The sequence below is a fragment of the Leucoraja erinacea genome, chromosome 1 (assembly GCF_028641065.1).
Source record: "Leucoraja erinacea ecotype New England chromosome 1, Leri_hhj_1, whole genome shotgun sequence".
Classification (NCBI taxonomy): domain Eukaryota; kingdom Metazoa; phylum Chordata; class Chondrichthyes; order Rajiformes; family Rajidae; genus Leucoraja; species Leucoraja erinaceus.
The window spans coordinates 88518770-88542506 of record NC_073377.1 but is presented as its reverse complement, the minus strand read 5'-3'; the positions used below and the strand labels follow the sequence as shown (position 1 = coordinate 88542506).

At 41.3% G+C, this 23737-nt stretch overlaps 1 protein-coding gene across 2 annotated transcripts in view; it reads left to right on the top strand.

Moving 5' to 3' along the window:
• ncapg (non-SMC condensin I complex, subunit G) overlaps positions 1-23737 on the top strand; it is an 82259-nt gene that overhangs the window by 39168 nt on the left and 19354 nt on the right. For both annotated transcript variants that reach the window (XM_055638514.1, XM_055638504.1), the window contains exons 11-16: positions 2357-2446; positions 3316-3495; positions 10010-10120; positions 14532-14651; positions 17037-17276; positions 19103-19284. In XM_055638514.1, the coding sequence (XP_055494489.1) occupies positions 2357-2446; positions 3316-3495; positions 10010-10120; positions 14532-14651; positions 17037-17276; positions 19103-19284 (923 nt within the window). The remainder of the gene's footprint in view (positions 1-2356; positions 2447-3315; positions 3496-10009; positions 10121-14531; positions 14652-17036; positions 17277-19102; positions 19285-23737) is intronic.

The window sequence follows — 23737 nt, the reverse complement described above, 5'->3', positions numbered from 1 at the left end:
CGTTTGGCTTTTTTTCAAACTTTAATCATGAATAACCCGGGGGCGCAGGGGGTGTGGCACTAGGCAGCTAGAGAGCCCATTGTGATTGATTCACTGGAGGGGGTGCCTGGGGGGGAGGGCGCAGGGGGTGTGGCACTCGGCAGCTTGAGAGCCCATTGTAATTGGTGCACTGGTGGGGGAGGAGGGGGTTGAAGCGCTGGTGTGCCCCTCCCTCCCGGAGTGGCCCGTCCTACCTTGTGAGTGCATTGTGATGCCACTCAGATATTTTTCCCCGAAATGGGTGTTTGAAGAAATCGGGTTGTTTTTAAAATTTCAACGATAATTAACTTTGGAAATACAGGTAGAAATGCGATGGGAAGATGTTTATCGCCACGGAAAAAAATGTGAGTGGGATGTGTGAAAATGGGAAGGCGCTGGCCTAGATCGGATTTAAACAGATTAACACAGAGACACATCGTGGGCACAAACAAGACAAAGACTTGTAGTTATATGGAGATAGTGTCATGCGGCCTCAATGATATGTAGTGGTGTCTATGTCGGGGTTTAAAGACCTTCTTTACTCTCTGATACGTTTTACATCGATTTCACAGACGTAATTAATCCAAGATATTATTAATAATTAATGTCCAACTGAAGCTAGTTTGACTTTGTCAGTGTAGCACATTAAATTCCATTACATACATATAAATGCAAGAACAAAATAAAATCAAGGTCCCTTGTGCCTGGTTAACATTCAATAAGATAATTACTTTGCTGCACTAACCCCATTTACCTTGATTCTGTCAGAATCCATAAAATGCACATATTATAGATATGCTTAACGTCTATAGTTCCATGACCATCATGGGCAATGAATTCCATCCTCTAGTGTAGGAATTTTCTCATTTTTTAATATAATTAGAGGTCTTTGATTCCTGTATTGGTTCGATAAGGTTGGTGGGTTATTGTACCTGGATGAACCTGTAAAATGGAAAAGGTTGGTGGGTTATTGTACCTGTATGAACCTACAAATATATCAGTTTAATTACTGGAAAATCAAGGTAGTAACTGATAAATGGCTGAATTTAGTTCAATGTTAATTTGATTGTAGTTTTGATCTAAGATGGTAAAGGTTATTGTAAAAATAAGTGAATCTTGAAAGATTTTTAGGTTCTAGTCCTCTCAGGAAAAAAAATAGTTCTCCAGTTGTGTTATGTTGGCCTACAGTGAGTTCATGATTTAAGTGGTTCCAACAAGGAAAACATGGAAAGATTATGTTTGGAGTTAACAATGCAGTTTACAGGATACCAAATGGATCTTACATTTTTCCTATTAACTTCAGAGATGTGGTACATTGTGAAATTCCATATTGAGAGAGACATTCAGAATTAACTCGCAGAGCAACAGAATGGTTGTAACATAAAAGTTGGATATTCAAGCTGTCAAGTCTGTACTTGATCAGCTTGTTCCACTTTTTTGCCTTCACCCCATAACTGCCGATTCTTTCTTTTCAAATACGTACCCAGCCTCCTTTCGATTCTGCAATCAAATCTGCCTCCATTACAGTCTCTATCAGTTTATTTTTGCCTCAAACTGCTAATTTAAAAAAAAAAATACTTGTCATTTTTGGCAATCTTCTTAATTCTAGATTCTTAATTCAAGAAACTGCAGTGCTGGAACTGGAGCTAAAACCAAATTGTTGGTGAAACTCTGCAGGCCAGGCAGTATCTATGGAGGCAAAGGGATAGCCGATGCTTCAGTTGGAGACCCTGCATCAGAATGTCATCAAATTAATCACGATTTGCCTTCATCAAATCCCTGTTGCAGGGTCTCAACCTGCAACATTGATTATCCCTTTGCTGAATGACCTGCTGAGTTTCTACAGCAGCTTTTTTTCTTGCACCCTTATTCTATGCCCCCTAGTTTTTGAAAACTCCAACAACAGAAACAGTTATACAGTCTATTCTGTGTATTCCCTTCATGAGATCTCCTTGCAACCTTCTCCAATGCAAGGAGAATAACCCCAGCTTCTCTAGCCCATTCACATAATTAATGTCCCTCATACCTTAAATAATTTTAGTGAACCTTTTGTAAAGTGTGATATCCAGAAATTGTTCAATTCGTATTAAACCAGTGTTTTAAAAAGTTATTCCGTTTCTGCTCTTATACTTTTAACTTCAAAATAATGAAGCACATTTATCCTGTATGCTTTTTAAACCACTTTCTCGGCTGTTCTTAGCCCATTCAACAAATTAACGTACTCCTGGATTTTTCTTATACACCTTTTAGAATTGTGCCCTCTGGTTTACATTGCACCTTCTTGTTCTTCTAGCCAAAATGACTTCAATTATTGTTATTATTTGATTTAATATTGCAGGTTGCAGAAATAATATCAGATATCCGAGTGCCAACTGTTCATGTTGATGTGCCAGAGAATGCTGATGAAGAAAGGAGGAGGCAAGTCAAGGTATACCTAGGCTAGTGACTATTTTGGCTAGGCATAATTTGTAACGATGTACCATTTAAAAATATTAATATTTTGGAGATTTGGTGGAAATGAGGAGTATTTTTATTGTACACACCATTGAATTAATTAAAAGGGAAGTAATAAATTGCAAAATTGGAAAACTGGATAAAGACTTTTATATCTTAGTGATTTGGAAGGTTGCTTTTGAGATGCCAATTAAAAGTGTTAAAATTATACTTCTGATTTGTAACCATGGCCTGAGCAGTTACAACTGTAAAAAGGCATGGGACTTGCTCGGAAATGCTGGCAATTCTCCCCCACACTTCCAGTGTTCACTCTCCAGTGCACAAGTTCTGAATTTATTAGCCAAGTTTCACTGTCATTTTCCTGGCTGCACTTAAGGTGGAAATCGAGTAGTGAAATACAAACATTGTGAAATTCACAGCAGTTATATTAAGAAATCTGCATGCTGAATCCAAGCCTATCATTTCAATGGAAAGGAATGACTGAGGGAAAGGGCAATGAAGGCAATGTTTTTTTTTTAATTTGCATAATATTTTTAATTGTTTAAGAGTGTTTAAGTGATTTTAAATTTATATATAACACTTTTTATTTTATGTTTAATAGTTTTAGAATGTTTCTGATTATTGTGGACGCTTGGAAGAATTCTAAGCATTTTCCAGAATGCAAATCTAACTTTTTGGCTCTGCTGTTAATCTGCCTGTTTGATCGTCATAAAATATTTGCATAGATTTTGATACACAAGAACGAGAGTGATGGCTCATCCCAACTGCGAATATTAGCTCACTGTTATGAATTTCTGGGCATTACTATGTTAATACAACAATATTCTATTTCTACTTCCGCAGCTTGCCAGTATTAAAGTTCAACTGATAGAAGCAAAACAAGCACTGGAGGAGAGTATAGCTAGCCAGGATTTCATTGCTGCCTCAAAGCTGAAGCAGAAAATTGAGGAATTGGAAAACTTCAAAACTGAAATGATTAAGGCAACTGAACAACCAGAAGTTAAAGAAAATTTCATTGAAAAGGTACTTTTATTTTTCAGAAAGCTTAACTTATGAATACGTTTATTGGCCAGGTACGTACACATACAAGGAATTTGCCTTGGTGCTCTGCTCGCAAGTAACAACACGACATACAGTAACAACTAGACTATGTGGGACCCGTTGGGTCCCAGCATCACACGGGATGGCTGGTCACCCAACGCAATATTCCACCTCTCCACCAATTCCAATATTGTTGGCCAGTGTGTGGGGGGCTTTCAGTTGTGCTAGTATGGGTGTTGTGGGCCGAAGGGGGACTGGTTTCCAGAGGGCTAGTATGGACATTGTGGGCCGAATGGATTCTTGGGCTGGCAGTACAGTCACTGAGACCTGGCAGGCTGGTAGCTGAGAAACTGCCAGAAATTCTGCCCAAAACAGGTGACAGACTGTCAGAGAGAAGGGGGAGAGGGTGGACTGAATAGACTATTCGGCTGACAGTTCAGTCACAAGGCTGGTGGGCTGGCAATTCACTTACTCATGGCTGGAGGGTTGGCAGTGCAGTCACTCACGGCTGGAGAGTTGGCAGTGCAGTCACTTACAGCTGGTGGGCTGGCAGTTCACTTACGGCTGGTGGGCTGGCAGTGCATTCACTCACGGCTGGTGGTCTGGCAGTGCAGTCACTCACGGCTGGTGGGCTGGCAGTGCAATCACTCACGGCTGGTGGGCTGGCAGTGCAGTCACTCACGGCTGGTGGGCTGGCAGTGCATTCACTCACGGCTGGTGGGCTCGCAGTGCAGTCACTCACGACTGGTGGGCTGGCAGTGCAGTCACTCACGACTGGTGGGCTGGCAGTGCAGTCACTCATGGCTGGTGGGCTGGCAGTTCGTTCACTTACAGCTGGTGGGCTGGCAGTTCCCTTACGGCTCGTGGGCTGGCAGTGCAGTCACTCATGGCTGGTGGGTTGGCAGTTCAGTCACTGACAGCTGGTTGGCTGTCAGTTCAGTCACTCACGGCTGGTGGGCTGGCAGTGCAGTCACTCACGCCTGGTACGCTGGCAGTTCACTCAGTCACCCCTCCTCCCTTCATTCCCCACTCTGCTCCTTGCCATTCCCCTCCGCCCCCATGCATTCAGTCCATCTCCCCACAACTTCCCACCATGCACTCTTAGTGGTTCTCCCACAGAGCATCCATTCCCGCCCATTAGGTTCCCTTTGTGATGAAGAACACACAGGCATGAAAAGTGGAAAAAGGATTTATTAAAGTTTAAAATGTGAATGACTTAAAATATAAGAACAATTTAAATGTTAAAGGTGAGAATTATTGTTCTTTCTTGTTGTGTCTCTTGTTGCTGCTCACTGCGTCTTTATGTCTGCTGTTGATAAAAAAAAAGAGACAATTTAAATATAGAGAGATTCAGCGGTCAAGGTTTAACAAACAAAATCTGAGAATTTATCTCAGAAGTCATCATTCAACGAAGCACGCTTTTAATGACAATATTCTTGGTCGATGTTCCATCCTTCAGGAAAACTTTGACATTTCCTTTCATCTTTCCTCGGCTAAGAGACATATAGTTTTCCATGCTAAATACCGGTTTGTTGAGGTAGATCAACACCTTCTGCATTGTTTGTCCTTGTGCTTTTATGGATCGTCATAGCAAAACATGATTGAATGGAGAATTGGGTCTGCTGAAGGGGAATGTCTTCACATTGTTAAATTGAGTGCATACCCTGCTCTCTGCTCAGCATTCAGCAGAGGCCCATTCTCAACAAATTGCTGTTCAGTTCTATCGTATAGCAATTCCTGCAGCAATTCTGGATTGTCATCATCAAAGTGCATCCTTCCATTTCTTGGTTTTGGTAAATGTCCTGCAGCTGAGGGAGGGGGCTCTCGTGGGCTGATGGAGAGAGAGAGGGGGGGGGGGAAGGGGGGAAGGGGAGGGGGGGGAATGGGAGGGGGGGGGGGGATGGGGGGGAAGTCCTCACAGATGGGGGGGAGGGGGGGGGGGTGGGGGGGGGGAGGGAGGGGGGGGAAGGGGAAGGGGGGGGGGAGGGGGGGAGGGGGGGTGGGGGGGGGGGGGGGGGGGGGGGGGGGGGGGGAGGGAGGGGGGGGAGAGAAAGGGGTGGAAGGAGGGGAAGGAAGGAAGGGAGTTCTCACTCACTCATGGCCTCTGGACTAACAGACTGAATCACGGATTGTGGACTGACTGACTTATGCCCGACTTCTGGAGTCGTCTGACTTTTGTAAACTGAAAACTGTAACATCCACATTAAGAAACAGCTTCTTCCTGACAGCCATCAGGCCATTAAACATAACGAATAAACTCTGAACTACGAAAGACTATATTATTTGTACTATTTGTTGATCACACACGCACAGACTCGTGCGCTAGCGCACTCACACACAGACGCGCGCACACACACAGACTCTCGCGCACGCACACACAGACTCTCGCACACAAATGCACACGCACACACACACACAAGCACACACAGACTCGCACACACAGACTTGCGCGCACACACACAGACTCTCTCGCGCACACACACACACACACACACATATACATATAGGGAGGTTGCACGGCAGTCGGGTCATACGACGACCCGTGACCCATACTGTTGCTACGCTACGCCAACTGGAGTACACGCAATGAACTGCAGGTAAGCACTTACCATTGTTTTCAGCATAGCGGGCCCATTAAAACCCACCGAAATGGTCAATTTTTGTGCTGTAACTAATTATGGAAATCGGGATAAGCGTGAGAGATATTTATCCTACTTCAGAATTCCAAAAGTGAGGAGAAATGACTGTAGATCGAAGCGACAGCTGAAGGGACAACAACAGCTAAAGTGCTTGGCTAACATTGGCCAAGCACATGTCGAGATTGAAAATATTGGGAATTATCGCATTTGCTCACTGCATTTCAAACAGTAAGGCATTATTAGTGTTTTTACTTGATTCCTTTGGCATCTAAAAATCTTGCTTTAAAATTTTAAAATCGCCCTTGGTTCTCAAATGGGTTTTTACATAAAAAATGAAAAAGCCTCTGAAGCAAAATTTATAATTTAAAAATATCGCAAACCATACGTGGTTTTGAATTAAATTTTACTCGGATGCAAGCCAAGGAATGGCATATTAGTTAGCTGTTAATTGGACATAATCAACCTCAGCATATTGACAATATCCTATTGAAAGGGAGTGGATGTTTAAGCTGTCAGGGCATTTTATTATTTGCCAAAATATACATCTCAATAGCATAATGATAGAAAACGTACTTTTCCACACACCGCTCGTAAATCTGGAGATTTTTATAATGATAAATTTAGCTTCAGAAGCATTTTCTTTTTGCATGTAAAAATTCACTTCAGAACCATGGGCGATTTTAAAATTTTACAGCCAGATTTATCACTTCTGAAACTTTTTAGATACCAAAGGAATCAAGAAAAAACACAAATAATGCCTTACTGTTGATGAAATGCAGTGAGCAAAGGCGATAATTCCCAATATTTTCAATCTCGATATCTGCACAATGTTCGCCAAGCACTTTAGCTGTTGTTGTCCCTTCAGCTCTCGCTTCTCTTTACCTTAATTTCTCTTCACTTTTGGAATTCTGAAGTAGGATAGATGTCTCTCACAGTTACCCCGACTTCCACAATCATTTACAGAGCAAAAAAAATCACAATTTTGGCGGTTTTTAACAGGTAGGAAAGTACGCGTTTAGTGTATTAACAACATAGACGGAGCCGCTCAATCCGTCCTCCAGATGGATTGAGCGGCTCCGTGCGTCAAGCCCTTTGACCCGGTGACCTTACGTGCAACCACCCTATACACACAGACTCACACTGTCACACACACTCTCACTAAACTATACTAAAATGCCAAGTAACTTCAGAATGTGGTAAACATATAGTGTGTAAACCGAATGATTCAAACGTTTAAATCCTCCTGTAGAGGCTGCTGCTACTGAAGCAAAAACGTGCTTTAAATAACGTCCAACAAACACACTCACCATAGGCAGAGCAGTTAGCCCTCTAGAATTATTCAACGGTGTCTTCTGCACTTAGCACCATCTTGACGTCACCCTCCCGCTTCTTGCCACGAATCGCAAATGACGCAATCAGCGCAGGCTTGCCGCAACCCAGAAATTGCGTCATCGGTGCCATCTTGCCACTAAGCGAAAGTCATGGAATGAGCACCAATTTTGCAATTAAACAGTCCTGATGTAATAAAATGTTTATTCACGCTTTATCCATCCAAAAACTGTTGCAACCATTTTAAAAGCCAAGACAAACAATTTGGCTAACACTTTACAACCAATACATTTTCTGAAAACTTTTTAAAAAAGCAAAGACAAACAATTTTGCAAACACTTTACAACCAATACATTTTCTGCAAACACTTTACAACCAATACTCACTCACTCACTCACCCACACTCAATACTAAAATGCCAAGTAACTTCAGAACGTGGTAAACATACAGTGTGTAAACCGAATGATTCAAATGTTTAAAGCCTCCTGTAGAAGCTGCAGCTGCTGAAGCGAAAACGTGCTTTAAATAACGTCCAACAAACACATTTACCATAGACAGAGCGGTAAGCTCTCTTGAATTATTCAACAACGTCTTCACTGTGCCTTCTGCAGTCTGCGCCATCATGCCACGAACCGGAAATGACACACTCAGCGCCATCTTGCCGCTAACCGGAAATGACGACGCCATCTTGTCACGGAATGAGCGCCAATTTTGCAATTAAACACAGTCCCGATCTAATAAAATGTTAATTCACGCTTTACCCATCCGAAAACTGTTGCAACAATTTAAAAAACCAAGACAAAGACAATTTGGCAAACACTTTACATCCAATCCATTTTCTGAAAACTTTTAAAAAGCCAAGACAATTTGACAAACACTTTACAACCACATCAAGGGGACTCACCGTCGAGCAGATGTGCGTTCACTGTTATTCGCAGCTCAGGGAGCCGTGACCCTCTCGTTTCCTCTATCTCGCAGAGACTGAGTGAGGCACGACACTACTGGGTGTTATAGTCCCTTCCCCCCCCTGCCGCCAGCGGGGGCAGCAGAGAGAATGGCGACATTTTAAAAAACATTAATAACTCTCTGACTTTTCATCGATGGGAAATATCCTCCGGTCCAATCCGGCGGAGGGGGACTCTGTGCGAGGTGGCCAAAAATGACGGCCGTAAGTGGCGGTGTTCTTTCAGAAATCACGATCAGAAAGTGGTCAATATCTTAGTTTTAGTAATATAGATTAAGAATGACACATAAAACATTAAACATTTATAATAAACATAGTTTAAACATGGGAATGAAACAAAATACCGGAGCAAAAGGAGGCTACAGACTTTTGGTTATTGAGTAGAGCTACTACTCATGGAAAAAAGTTGTTTTATGTCTGGCTGTAGTGATTTTGACAGTCTGGAGTCGCCTTTCAGAGGGAAGTGTTTCAAAGAGTTTGTGGCCAGAATGAGAGGGGCCAGAGATGATCTTACCTGCTTGCTTCCTGGCTCTTGCAGTGTACAGTTCGTCACTCGAGGGAGGGTTGTAGCCAATGACCTTCTCAGCTGAGCGGACGATTCGCTGCAGCCTCTGGATGTCGTGCTTGGTGGCTGAGCCAAACCAGACCATGATGGAGAAAGTGAGGACAGACTGTACAACGGCAGTATGGAATTGGACCATCATTGCCTGTGACAAATTGTGTTTCCTCAGCTGCCCCAGGAAGTACATCCTCTGTTGGGCCTTTTTGACTGTGGAGTCGATGGTGACCTAACCCCATTTCAGGTCCTTGGAGATGATGGTTCCAAGGAACTTAAAAACATTCATTCATTCATTTCTCAGAGTTAAATTTCACATTTGTATTTGCAATGAGTTACTATCCTAAAAAACTCCAAACTATTGCTCATCAAGTTTGCAATCGTGTTGTTGCTCAGAATGGAATACTTAGTGCATTAATTCTTTGTATTACGCATTCTTGACTCGGATGACTAAGTATAAAGTTGCGATTCCATCAATTGTTGAAAGGGACCCTCGACTGTCCTTCTACCTTGTCATCGTATTAACATAGAATCACCCCATTACTGCACCAGCTATTTTGTTTAATAGTTCCTTTGCAGGGACTCTCAGTTAATTCAGAGATTAAATTTTTGGTCTTGTGAATCTCACGCGTCATTTCTACATTGTTAGCAGATATAACAAGATTGGCTTTAAATTGTATAATTGAAAATCTTCTGTATGACTACATTAAGTTTTGCAAAAACCTACTTTATAATGATTGAAAGAATATTTGTATTTTTCTCTCAAGAGCACCATAAAGTTTATAATCTGATTTAAAAATGTAATTTTGTTTATTTGGTAAACCAAGCTGTGGAACCAAAAAAGTGACAGTGTAGGTAAATAAGTTTTTTAATATCTCGTGTCTTGTAATCGCCTCAAATCAACCTTAAAGCTAGTTTATTATCTACGTGCTGCTAATCTTTTGATGTTTCATGGAATTCTAAATTGTGCTACATTTTCACATTTTCTCTTTTTTTAATTTTAAAAAGGATGACCCTGAAACAATGTTAAAATGCCTGATCATGTGCAATGAGCTTCTCAAACAAATGGCTGTTACAAAGGGTTTGGGTCCAACTCTCGATGGAATCACAGAAGCTTTGGTATGATTTTCATATTTACTTTCTGGTTTCTTTGCTGTAACCTAGTCTGAGTAAATCAAATAGTTTAGATTGAAGCAAGAGTTTAGGAAGTGTAATTTGTTCTCAATGCCAAGTAGATTTTTCATGGAGATTGTGGGTGGTAAAACAAATGCTTACATCCATATTTACATTTGAATTTCTGATATGCTTCAAACTTGTTTTCTGATTTGGGATTTACTTTAATCTGCTTAAATCAGTTCTATCCCAAAAACTTAAAATTCAGTCAGGACAAATTAAGTTTCTTGCATCTCTTGAAATTTGGGCATTGCTAGCAAGTTCAATATTTTATACCTATTAGACTATTAAGAAAGTGATCACGAGCTGAGGGGAAAGTGGCTCTCTTTATCCTCGATAGTTTTGGATGCATATTCAACCAAGCTTCTAACATAAATCCATATATAGTGGAAATAAATTAGTGGTCTATCAGAATGAATTTGATGCAGATTATTTGAGCACCAAAACAATGGAAAAAACTATTTAGCCATCTTCTCATCAATTTGCTTTACACCAGAGTGGTTCCCTAGGTTCTTCCACAAACAATGGATCTAATCTGTTGTAAATGGTGCAGGCCCATGAAATATCTAGAGGTGGTGATTCAGTGATGTCAGAACCCAACACGGGTAGGGGAGGGAAATGCAAGATTTTTACCCAACAGTTCTGAGTGAATGGACTATCATGACCTCTCAAAGTCATCTCCATTGCAGAAGCTGTTTTTCATCCAATTTGAACAGATGAGTGCACGAGAAACAACAAAGACTCAGGTCATTACACCACCCAAGTTGTGGTTCTGGAGAATAGTGTTTTATATCTTTGGTATCTACCAACTAAAACAAGGCAAATACTGGAAACGGGTCTGGCAACATCAGAATCAAAGACGCTTAATTAGCACATCCATTCTACAGTGTTCTAACTACAACATTGACATCAATATTATTACAAGAAAAAATTGTTAACTTTTGTTGTGTTCACAAAATGCAAGTAATGCAGAGTAGCCAATGACTGCCATCTCAGTTTTCTCTCGGTCATTTAATTAATGGAAGATGATGCAAGTGGTGTTAATGAGTTAATATTACTTACCATTTTAGTTCCAAGCAGTTATCATGGGTGACTTTAATCTACATATAGATTGGGCCAACCAAATTGGTAGCAACGCTGAGGAGGAGGATTTCCTAGAATGCATCTAGATGTTATGTAGAAGAACCGATTAAAGGACAGGCCATCCAAGACTGGGTATTATGTAATGAGGAAGGATTAGTTAGCGATCTTGTTGTGCATAGCCCCTTGGGCAACAGTGACCATAATATGGTGGAATTCTGCATTAGGATGGAAAGTGACACGGTTAATTCAGAGAGCAGGGTTCTGAACTTAAAAAAAAGTAGACTTTGAAGATATGAGATGGGAATTGGCTAGGATGGAAGGACGAATTACACTTAAAGGGTGATGGTGGAGATGCAATGGCAAAGATTTAAAGACTGCATGGATGAACTCCAAAAATTGTTCATCCCTGTCTGGCGAAAAAATAAAACGAGTAAGGCGGCTCAACCGTGGCTAACAAGGGAAATCAAGGATAGTGTTAAATATAAGGAAAAATTGGCCAGAGGAAGCAGCAAACCGGAGGACTGGGAGAAATTTAGAAATCAACAGAGGAGGACAAAGGGGTTAATTAATTAAGGGGGAGAGCTTGAAAGAAAAAGCCTGCGGGAATAATTAAAAACTGACTAATAGCTTCTTTAGATATGTAAAAGGGAAAAGATCAGTGAAGACAAATGTAGGTCCCTTCAAATCAGACAGTTGAATTTATAATGGGAAACCAAAATGGCAGAACAGTTAAACGAGTACTTTGTTTGTGTCTTCCTTAATAATGACAGAACCAATCTCCCAAAAATACTAGGGGACCGAGGATCTACTGAGAGGGAGGATTTGAAGGGAATTCACATGAGTCAAGAAATAGTGTTAGGTAAACTGTTGGAACTGAATGCAGATAAATCCCCAGTGCCTGATGGTCTGAATCCCAGAGTACTCAAGGAGGTGACCTTAGAAATCATGGATGCATAGGTGATCATTTTCCAATGTTCTCTCGACTGGATCAGTTCTTGTGGGCTGGAGTGTCCCCACTTTTTAAGAAAGGAGGGAGAGAGAACATGGGGAATTTTAGACCAGTTAACCTTACATCTGTAGTGGGGAAGATGCTTGAGTCAATGGTAAAGATGTTATAGCAGCGCATTTGGAAAGCAGTGACAGGATCGGTCAAAGTCAGCATGGATTTATGAAGGGGAAAACATGCTTGACTAATCTTATGGAAATTTTTGAGGATATAACAAGTACAATGGATAAGGGAGAGCCTGTGGATGTGGTGTATCTGGACTTTCGAAAAGCCTTTTACAAGGTCCCACACAAGAGATTAGTGTGCAAAATTAGAGCACATGGTATTGGGGGTTGAGTACTGACATGGATGGAGAACTGGTTGGTAGACGGGAAGCTGAGTAGGAATTAATGGGTCATTTTTAGAATGGCAGGCAGTGACTAGTGGGGTGCTGCAAGGCTCGGTGCTGGGATGCCAGTTATTTACAATATATTTAGACGAGGGAATTAAATGTGACATCTCCAAGTTTGCGCATGGCACAAAGCTGGGTGGCAGTGTGAACTGCGATGTGGATGCCATGAGGCTGCAGGGTGACCTGGATAGACTGGGTGAGTGGGCAGATGCAGTATAATGCGGATAAATGTGAGGTTATCCACTTTGGTGGCAAGAACAGGAAGGCAGATTATTAACTGAATGGTGTCGGATTAGGAAAGGGGGAGGTGCAACGAGACCTGGATGTGCTTGTATATCAGTCACTGAAAGTAAGCATGCAGGATGCAGCAGGCAGTGAAGAAAGCTAATGGCATGTTGACCTTCATTGCGAGAGGATTTGTGTTTCGGAGCAAGGAGGTCCTACTGCAGTAGTACAGGGCCCTGGAGAGACGGCACTTGGAGTATTGTGTGCAATTTTGGTCTCCTAATTTGAGAAAGGACATTATTGTTATTGAGGGAGTGCAGCGTAGGTTCACCAGGTTAATTCCCGGAATGGCGGGATTGACATATGATGAAAGAAAGTCGACTGGGCTTGTATTCACTGAAATTTAGATGGATGAGAGGGGATCTTATAGAAACATACAGTGCCCTCCATAATATTTGGGACAAAGACCCATCATTTATTTATTTCCCTCTGTACTCCACAATTTGAGATTTGTAATAGAAAAAGTCGCATGTGGTTAAAGTGCACATTTCTATTACAAATCTCAAATTGTGGAGTACAGAGGCAAATGGGACAGTATAACATTATTAATGTTCGCCTTCTGGCGTCAGCCGATGGTCAGTCCACTTACAGTCGTACCCTCGTCTGGTTACGAGGGCTGTCACGTGAAGTCATAGAACGGAGGCGAGGAAACACTTTTTTAGAACGGAGACGAGGAAACACTTTTTCTCACAGAGAGTGGTGAGTGTGGAATTCTCTGCCTCAGGCGGTGGAGGCAGGTTCTCTGGATGCTTTCAAGAGAGAACTAGATAGGGCTCTTAAAAATAGCGGAGTCAGGGGATATGGGGAGAAGGCAGGAACGGGGTCCTGATTGGGGATGATCAGCCATGATCTCATTGAATGGCGGTGCTGGCTCGAAGGGCCGAATGGTCTACTCCTGAACCTATTGTCTATTGTCTATATTGTCTATTGACATGGGTTAAGGGGAGTGTCATGCTACATAAGCAGATCTCACCTTGAGATCACGAGAGGCGACAGGTAGCTGAGCTCGAGGCAACACCCTCGCTCAGCACCAATGACAATATTTTAGAGGACCAAACTATGTACACCAACCATGCCATGTCTGAATAAAGCAACTGTTTGTTCACCACGTTTGGAACCGCTACATCCTCAGGAATTTCATCCAAAACCATAACAGCTCTCCAAAATTTGACTAAACTTGCAATGAGAAGCCAGCTGCGTCTGCGGTGTGGCACTGCACATTAATAGGGCAATGCCACTCCATATTGTAATTATAATTGCGTTGGATCTTTGGAAGTGGGGAGGGTGCCGGTGGCGGCACAGGCACAGAATAATTGTTGCTGACAAATAGCTTAAATTTCTGTTGTGGCTCTCAATTCTCGGAAATATTTGAAAGGTGTGCACATTGGTAAGTTAATTGGCCATTGTACAATGACCCCAGTGTATAGGTGGGTGATAGATTGTATGTGATTGCGCCAATTCTGCTATTTTTGTGATATCAGTAATTTAAATGTCAGCTAACTAAATACTTGTAGACAAGTTGCATTGTGTAATACTATTTAGTAAAACTATTTCACGATTTTTTTTACTCCAATATGTTTCTTGACTTTTAGATACTACCAAGTATTGCAAATGTTAATCCTGCTGTAAGAAATCTGGCAGTCTTATGTTTGGGTTCATCAGCATTGCACAACAAAGATTTAGCGATTCAACATCTGCCACTGTTATTGCAGGTAATTTATGGACTGGTCTATATTTGAGTAAATCTTTCATTTCAGTACCTTGATTGTGAATTCCTGAATTTATTGTTTTGTATAGATTGCCAGGACGGTGTCGTCTAATGTTAGGAAAATGTTGAGGGCAAAACCATAAAAGGATGGGTAGAATGTCCTGTATCGGTCATTTCCTTAAATTTTCTTAATCTTGTGAATAGCTCTGTGTCTTTTTTGGTATCTTTTTTTACTCTGATCTCTACTTTCCTATCCTTTGTGTTTCTTTATTAATCTGTCCATCATTTTTATTGGGAACAGCCAGGCATCTTTGCAAAGCATGATTTGTTTCCCACATTTATTATAGATTAAGTAGAAAAGACTATAGCAGATGACTGCAGAGTTTCCATTTTTTTTTAAACTTTTGAATTTAATTTACATTGATGAAATATGTTTATTGATCACAAATGTTGTAATCCTGAGAGGCCAGCAAATACAAAACCCAAGGAGCCACTGGCTTCAGCAATCCAAGAAATCACCTGGAAAAGTCTGAATGAAAACTGGAATTCACAGCTATGTTAGCAAGATCCTGAGTTTGCTTGATAAGATTAAACATGCACGGCTTGTACAGAAAAGCTGACATATTGGCTTTCAAATGCTACATTGTGACATGGTCTTCATGTCTGCTAGAATTGTTTACCTCTCTCAAGCTGCAAGGTTTCCAAACAGTCCTTGACTTTGCTCGTAGGCTTTTTGCTATGTATGATAAAAATTACAAGCATTTTGATTCAACTTGTGCGTGCTTTGTGGGCTGCTGCAACTATGATTTTCCTTTCCTTTGGTGTAGCTTTAAGCCACTCGTCCAGAGATTCATTACATACTGATCTTGCGTCTATGCTAAAATCTAAATTAAGTTTGTTAGTAACTAATTTACTGACTATAAGTGTACAGTGAAGGATTGTAAATCATGAAAAGTTATAGGATATTAGAAACACTTGGTATAAGGATACAGACATTGTCAAGATTTTCAGCATCTCCCTCTCATTCCACGAACTCCCCCAACTCGCCTTAATGCATATGCTGAATGATGACCTCTCCAAGGGACTAATTGTGATACAACGAACGTTTGTGCACATGTGGAGGGCTTTGTGAACTTCAGCTACAAGATACAAGATACAATTTAATTGTCATTTGGACCCGTTTTGGTCCAAACGAAATGCCGTTTCTGCAGCCATACATTACAAACAAATAGACCCAAGACGCAACATAATTTACATAAACATCCATCACATCGCTGTGATGGAAGGCCAAAAAAAACTTATCTCTCCACTGCACTCTCCCCCCCCCGATGTCAGAGACAAAGTCAAAGCCCCCAGCTGGCGATGGCGATTGTCCCGCGGCCATTAAAGCCACGCCGGGTGGTGCGAGATCGCACACCGGGTCTTGATGTTAGAGCCCCCGGTGGCGCTCGCAGAGTCCCGCGGCCATTCCAAGCTGCGCGGGGCCGTGATGTCAGGCTCCGCTCCAGGAGCTCATTCGACCCCGCAACTCGGGCGGGAGAAGTCGCCGTTGCGAGAGCCCTGAAAAGCAGTCTCCCTCCAGGGACCCACGGGCTCCCGGTGCCTCCGTCCACCAGACCTGCAGTTGAAGCCTCCGGAGGTCGGGCCGCAGCAGCAGCAGCGCAGCGCTCCTCCACCGCTCCACCCGCTCCGGACTCGGCCAGCCCCGCGACGGTGACGGTGAGTCGTCGGCACCAGAGTCCCCGGTCTCCTGTTGGAGGCCGCTCCTCGTTGCAGCCCCAACGACAACGGAGACCCGACAAGAAAGGACGGGTCTCCCGTGCAGGGAGAGATTTAAAAGTTTCCCCCTCCCTCCCACCCCACCCCCCCCCCCCCCCCCCACACACACACCCCAACAAAAAATAACAAAAACTACAAAAAAACATAGACAGAAAATAATAAAAATGCGGACGGGCTGCAGAGGCTGCTGCTGACGAGAGTCGCGCCGCCTACCGGGTGGTGAACAATTTGCCTCCTTTTGCCACAGTTATGTTGCAATATTGGAAAACCGCTAAGCCCTTGTTCTCGTTGTTGGATCCCCAGGACAGAATGAATTCAGAATGCCTGTCGGAATACAATGTGGCCACAGTGCAACTTCCCTTTTAATAGATGCAATCTGACTTTAAGCAGTGGAAATTAACTTTAACTGGTCATTGCCAGTCAAAACATTGAGCTGCTGCTGAGCTGTTAAGCCATTAACAAGTGCAGTAGCATAGATTGAAAGGAGCAATCATGTAGTTGCACAGGCAACATGAAATTGGTGTGTTACAGTGCGTTACAAACTATTCAGTTTGCTATAGCGATCTACTCCTGTTTGATTAAACCCATATAGTTTCCTTGTATATCATAGATTTCTCAACTTGATGAGGCCAGGGTGAAAATCAGTGCATTGCAAGCAGTTTTTGACATTCTGCAAGTATTTGGAATTGAGGTTTTCAAACCTGGTCATGACAAATCGCAAGATATACAAAACGAGGAGATTGGTGATGAAACTGATAAATCAACAGCTGCTGAACTTACAGAATCTGCTGTCGAAACAGATACCGTTAACAGTATCCTTAAACTGCTCCTAGAATACTTAAACAGTGAGGTAAGGATAACCAGTGACTTTTGATATTGCATTTGGGAACTTGGGATGGGTAAAGGACAAGGATCATGGGAAAGTACATTTTAAAATAGGAACATGTAAGGTAATGTGATGTGCACCATTTCTACTATAATATTATTAAGAATAAGAAATGAGAAATAAGAATAAGAAGGCTGCTTTACCATTTTAGTAAGATGTGGCTAACTTTCCAACCTAAAATTCACTTTCCTGAGTGTAAACCTGATCTCATAGATCTATCACAGTTTCTAATTGATATGCAGAGCTAAATCGATTATTGAATTCAAAATATTTACAATCTTTTTAAACAAAATGTCCTTGTGTCTTCCACGCTGTATGTCTAAACTAATCTTTTCTCCCTCCCAGAATAAGGATGCTTCATCTTGCCCTCCTCTTCCTCCTTGTCAGATTTTGCATTTAATGAATCATCTTCTGCAATTTCCAACCTCTCCACCAAGATATCATTACCAGAAGTATATTTCCCTACCCTCTTTCAGCATTTCAAACGGAATTCACTTTGCCGTTATTTAATCCACTTCTCAATCTTTACTCCCCTTCTTGGGATGCTATCTCAAGCAAATCCTGCCTGTCGTCCAAGGATATGAACACTCCTTTCAGATGAAATATTGATTTAACTTGTACAGCTACAAATTCACATTGCATTCATTTGTCACAATGTAATATGATATGCTCACTTGACAGAACGCCTCCATTCATGGTCCAAGGGTGACCTTGATTTTTCTGTCACCTTTCACTTTTTCTCCATTCTGCTCCCACTCCTATTTTGCTTTTGGACCGACGTTTCGGTAAAGCTCAATGTAAATTTAAGGAAAAGTCATTTTTGTTGCAACTTGACACATTACAAGCTTCAGGACACAACAAATTAATTTGGCACTTTTGGATAATCAGCCATTCTTATCTTGTCCCTCATCTTTTCGGCATTCAGTTTTCCTCCTTTCTTCTTTCAGACATATTTTCACCATCCCTTTTCAGCTAGCACCATCACCAAGCGTATCACTGACTCTTTCCTAATTTCCACCCCATCACAAAACTTACTCTTTGTTCTCTCTGTCACACCCTTTTTTCTATGTAATTTGTTTGATTCTAACTTTCCCAGTTTTGATAAAACATCATTGATCTGAAACCTGTTTCTCCCTTTAACTGCTCCCTGAACTTGATGTTTCAGGCATTTTCTGTTCTTAAGATTTCTATCATCTGCAGCATTTTGCTTTTGGATTAAATGATATAGTTTTTGTTTTTTTTTAAATCCTTGCCCCACCCCTCTCATCCAATCTCTTGAATAATGACATTACATTTGCTTTCATCCTATTTGGTATGATTGCTCCATAATCTAAGGAATTTCTTTTGATTTTAACTAATTATTCACTGAGTCTGCACCTAACTATTTTTCCAATTCTTGGGTACAAACTATCTTGGGGATTTACAGTAGTCTCTCTACTTCAGTTCTGTCTTGATTAATGATATAAATTATTTCAGCTTGTTAAACAAATATGTTTTCATCATAATCGCTGCCACCGGGATCAATGAACAACTCCCACCGGTGTTTTTGTTTGCCCCTTGTTATCTTTTCCCCCCCAATTATATTGTTTGTTCACACTTCAATAATTTATAATATCATTCCTCACATCTGTCATTATATTGTCCTTCAGTATTCTGTCTGCCCTCATTTTTAAAGCATTGTGTCAATCCTTTCTAACTGTTAAGTATCCTCGAACCCCCTCTCTTCTATACCCTTCCCTACTTTCTCTTCCTTAATGTTTCAGATGACAGAATTACTTGTTTTTATTTAGATAACAGAACTGAAGACTGTAGCTGCTGAAGGATTTGCTAAACTGCTTTTTTCTGGAAGACTTTCAAGTCCCAAGCTCCTTACCCGGCTTATTTTGTTGTGGTATAACCCTGTGACTGAAGATGACACCTTCCTTCGACACTGCCTAGGAGTTTTCTTTCCTTTGTATGCATTTACCAACAGGTTTGTAATTTATTTGCTGTTTCAAACATTTTTTCAGGTGAAAAATTTAGAATTTAAAATTTTAGAATTTCAATAAAATTGAAAACTGAAGTTATACTGAAAACAAAATGAAATGTAAAACATTGTACATTAGTACAAGGAACCACCAGAGCATTAATTGAATCAGCCTTAAAAGTGGTTGTTATTGCATTGTATAAAGAAAGATGTATTACTGACAGCACTGGGTATGCCAGGAACCTGATCTGAATCGAGATTTGAATTATACCACAGCTCGGTGTGAAACGGTGTGTGAGGACTGGTCTTGGGTGGGGTATGGCACTCATTGCTGAGATGTAGGGCTTGATTGTACTCTGATCAGTGTAGTGAGTGTGGACCATTCTTGGGGATTAACAACACTGTTTCTATGTTTCTCGTTTCTGTGATGTTTTGGATATATATAAATTTTGATAGAATTGGGCAAATCTTTCGTCAATATCTTTTGGAAGTGTGAACAAGTTCACCTTTATCTGATCTGATTTTTTTTTTTTTTTTAATGGTATGATCCTTTTCCACTCTTCTCAACTGACGTGCTAGTAGTTTATGCGGTTTGTCGCCGAATTCAAAGTTTTCTTGATTAGTAATTTGAATTAGCCTGATAACTCTTGCAGAGAGAATTCGATTTAGCTTGAATTTTAATACTGCTGTCTTATTATGTTTATCCATAGACGGATCTCACATTTTCGGAGTCCAGCTGTCTGATCTTTTCTTCTAATTGCAATTGTTCCATCCTATTCTTTTTGTTTTGATATGAAATGATAGAGCCTCTAATAAAAGCTTCAAAAGATTCCCATAATAACGAGGCGAAATACCTGGATATTCATTGGTCTCAAAAAAGAATTCCATCTGTTTTGAATATTCACAGCAATCTGGGTCAGTTAGTATTTGGGGATTAAACCTCCAGAACGATTTTTTATTGTACATTCCTTCTAGTTTTAGTGAGAAGGTTAGCAGGGTATGATTGGAAATAATACTATTATGATATTTGGGATTAAGTTGTAAATGGTATTGATTTTGTGCCCACCAGAAAATAGTCAATACGGGTATAAGTTTTATGTACGGATGAATAAAAGGAGTATTCTCTTCCGGATGGACTTGCAATCCTCCATACGTCTGTTATATTTTAATGTTTTATATACGTATTTTGAAGTTCGCTGGATTTTGATTTTGTATTATTATCTCTTTTGTTGTGAGGATTTATCCAAATATTGATCCAAAACACAGTTGAAATCTCCCCCGATTATCAGGTTTTGCTGGGTGGAATCTGAGATTATATTAAAAATGTTGTTAAAAAATTGTGGATTATCATAGTTGGGAGCGTAGATATTCACCATAGTAGGTGAGGTAGAATATATCTCCCCAGATACTATGACGTATCATCTACCATCTTTATCTGCTATGGTGGTTTTATGTTTAAATGGTATGCCCTTACGAATTATAATTGCAGTACCTCTGGTTTTGGAGAGAAAAGAGGAGTGATATATTTGACCAATCCAATTAGCCTTCTACCTGATAAGAGCTCGATCTTTGAGGTGCGTCTCCTGTAAAAATATTATATCAGCATTAATCGATTTTAGTTGGGCAAGAACATTACCCCTTTTAATTGGCTCATTAACACCCCTAATATTCCAGCTACAAAATGTAATTCCTCCAGTTTTCTTTAGAGGGTCATCTTGCATTATAGCTTACATGGATACCCTTGTTTCAGATGGGGCAACACAATAAATCAACCTTCTGGTTGTTGGGTGGGTGATCCCAATTGCCAAACCTAGCTGGTATATCATAAGAAAAAGTGCCTTAAGAAGAAAAAGCAAATAAAAGTGCTAAATAACGTAAATAATACAAAAAAACAGCATTTAAAGATACTGTGGGATATTTCGCGTGAGCTTCCATGAATGTTAATTACAATTAGCTCCGCCCCTCGCTTCTTGACAACCTCTGCTGGATAGTATCCAAAAATTCTTATATTTTCTCCTTCAAACATCAGGATTCCTGCGCTTGTCACTTTCTTCATGATATCTTCAAGAACTGATAGGTCGTGTAGTTTAACAATAATTTGTCTCGCTGGGGCTCCAGCACCTGATCGGGCGCTCTGGACTCGATGTGCCTGATCAATTTTCGATCTCTCAGGCAGATTAAATACCTGTTGAAGTAAGTTGTCAGTGAAGACCCCAGAATCTTTTCCACTTTCCTTCCCTTCCTTCACTCCAACAATTCTTAAGTTTTGACTGGGCTTCAAGATCTAGGCATTTGTCGGTCATTCTGGCCAGTTGCCCAGATACGCGGTCGAGATCTTCCTTCAGTCTTTGCGTTGTGTCAGAGATGTCCGTAGTAGTAGCTTAGTGAGGAGAATGGGCTCCAACTTTTTGCTAATATCTTCTTCGACCCGTTTAATTTCTCCTTTCAAAACGGTGTTTACCTCTTTGATGCAACTTGTAGAATGTCAATTTTTCCTCAAATTTCTTTATTCCCGACATCAAGTCTTGTTTCTAGCTTTCCAAGCTTTTCAGTCAGAATTTCTCCAAAGTCTTTTGCCATAGCCCGTCTTAAAGTTTGTTCTTGTTCTTGTATTTGCTCTCCCATGGTAGAAATAACTCCTCAGGTTCTCCCTCAGATTCTTCAGAAGTTTCTTTCTCTTGCTCTTGAGGAACTTGCAGTCGGGTTCTTTGTCTAGTCTGAGGTCGAGTCGGCAGAATCCGCTTACTCATTTAAAAATACCGGTATCCAGTCGGTATACGTCGATTTCTGATGACGTCACTTGCGCCCGTAGGGCATCTGCCGGTAAGTATTTTTCATTCAGTCCGTTTTTCTTTCCAGGTATTTTAATGCGTTTTAACGCATTTTTCAGAGCAGAGCTAAAAGGAGCGCCTCTTTCTGCTCCATGGTGCCACCGGAAGTCCCAATAATTTGATTAAAACTGATTTTTTTTTTTCCTTAAAAATCTCCCTCCCTCCCTCCCTCCTTAACTCCTTTCTCCACCCCCCCCCCCCCCCCCGAGGTGAAAGCTGCTGATCCTATTGTGATGTCATTGTGGGCTGGAACACTGCTGATGGGCAGTTTATGTAAATTAGATCCCATTGTGATGTCATTGTCGGGTGGAGCACTGCTGCTGGGCAATTTATGAAAATTAAATGCCATTGTGATGTCATTAGCTGTAACTGCCACTAAAGGTCAAGTGATTCTTTCTCAAACTGGATTTTGTAAAGTGAATATTTGAATAACTTGTAAAATACAACAACAATCTGAACAAAACTTTGATACACAACACCAGCTTTGCACATCTAGAGACTGAAATTTTTGCCCATTCTTCTTTGCAAAATAGCTCAAGCTCAGTCAGATTGGATGGAGGGCATCTGCGAACAGTAATTTTCAAGTCTTGCCAGAGATTCTCAATTGGATTTGGGTCTGGACTTTGACTGGGCCATTCTAACACATGAATATGCTTTGATCTAAATCACTCCATTGTAGCTCTGGCTGTATGTTTAGGGTCGTTGTCCTGCTGGAAGGTGAACTTCCGCCCCAGTCTCAAGTCTTTTGCAGACTCTAACAGGATTTCTTCCAAGATTTCCCTGTATTTGGCTCCATCCATCTTCCCATCAACTCTGACCAGCTTCCCTGTCCCTGCTGAAGAAAAGCATCCCCACAGCATGATGCTGCCACCACCATGTTTCACAGTGGGGATGGTGTGTTTAGGGTGATGTGCAGTGTTAGTTTTCCGCTACGCATAGCGTTTTGCATTTAGGCCAAAAACTTCAATTTTGGTCTCATCTGACCAGAGCACCTTCCTCCACATGTTTGCTGTGTCCCCCACATGGCTTGTGGCAAACTGCAAATGGGACTTCTTATGGCTTTTTTTCACCAATGGCTTTCTTCTTGCCACTCTTCCATAAAGGCCCGATTTGTGGAGTGCACGGCTAATAGTTATCCTGTGGACCGATTCTCCCACCTGAGCTGTGGATCTCTGCAGCTCCTCCAGAGTTACCATGGGCCTCTTGGCTGCTTCTCTGATCAATGCTCTCCTTGCCCAGCCTGTCAGTTTAGGTGGACGGCCATGTCTTGGTAGGTTTGCAGTTGTGCCATACTCTTTCCATTTTCGGATGATGGATTGAACGGTGCTCTGTGAGATGTTCAAAGCTTGGGATATTTTTTATAACCTAACCCTGCTTTAAACTTCTCCACAACTTTATCCCTGACCTGTCTGGTGTGTTCCTTGGGCTTCATGATACCGTTTGTTCACTAATGTTCTCTAACAAACGTCTGAGGCCTTCACAGAACAGCTGTATTTATACTGAGATTAGATTACACACAAGTGGACTCTATTTACTAATTAGGTGACTTCTGAAGGCAATTGGTTGCACTGGATTTTATTTAGGGGTATCAGAGTAAAGGGGGCTGAATACTTTTGCACGCCACACTT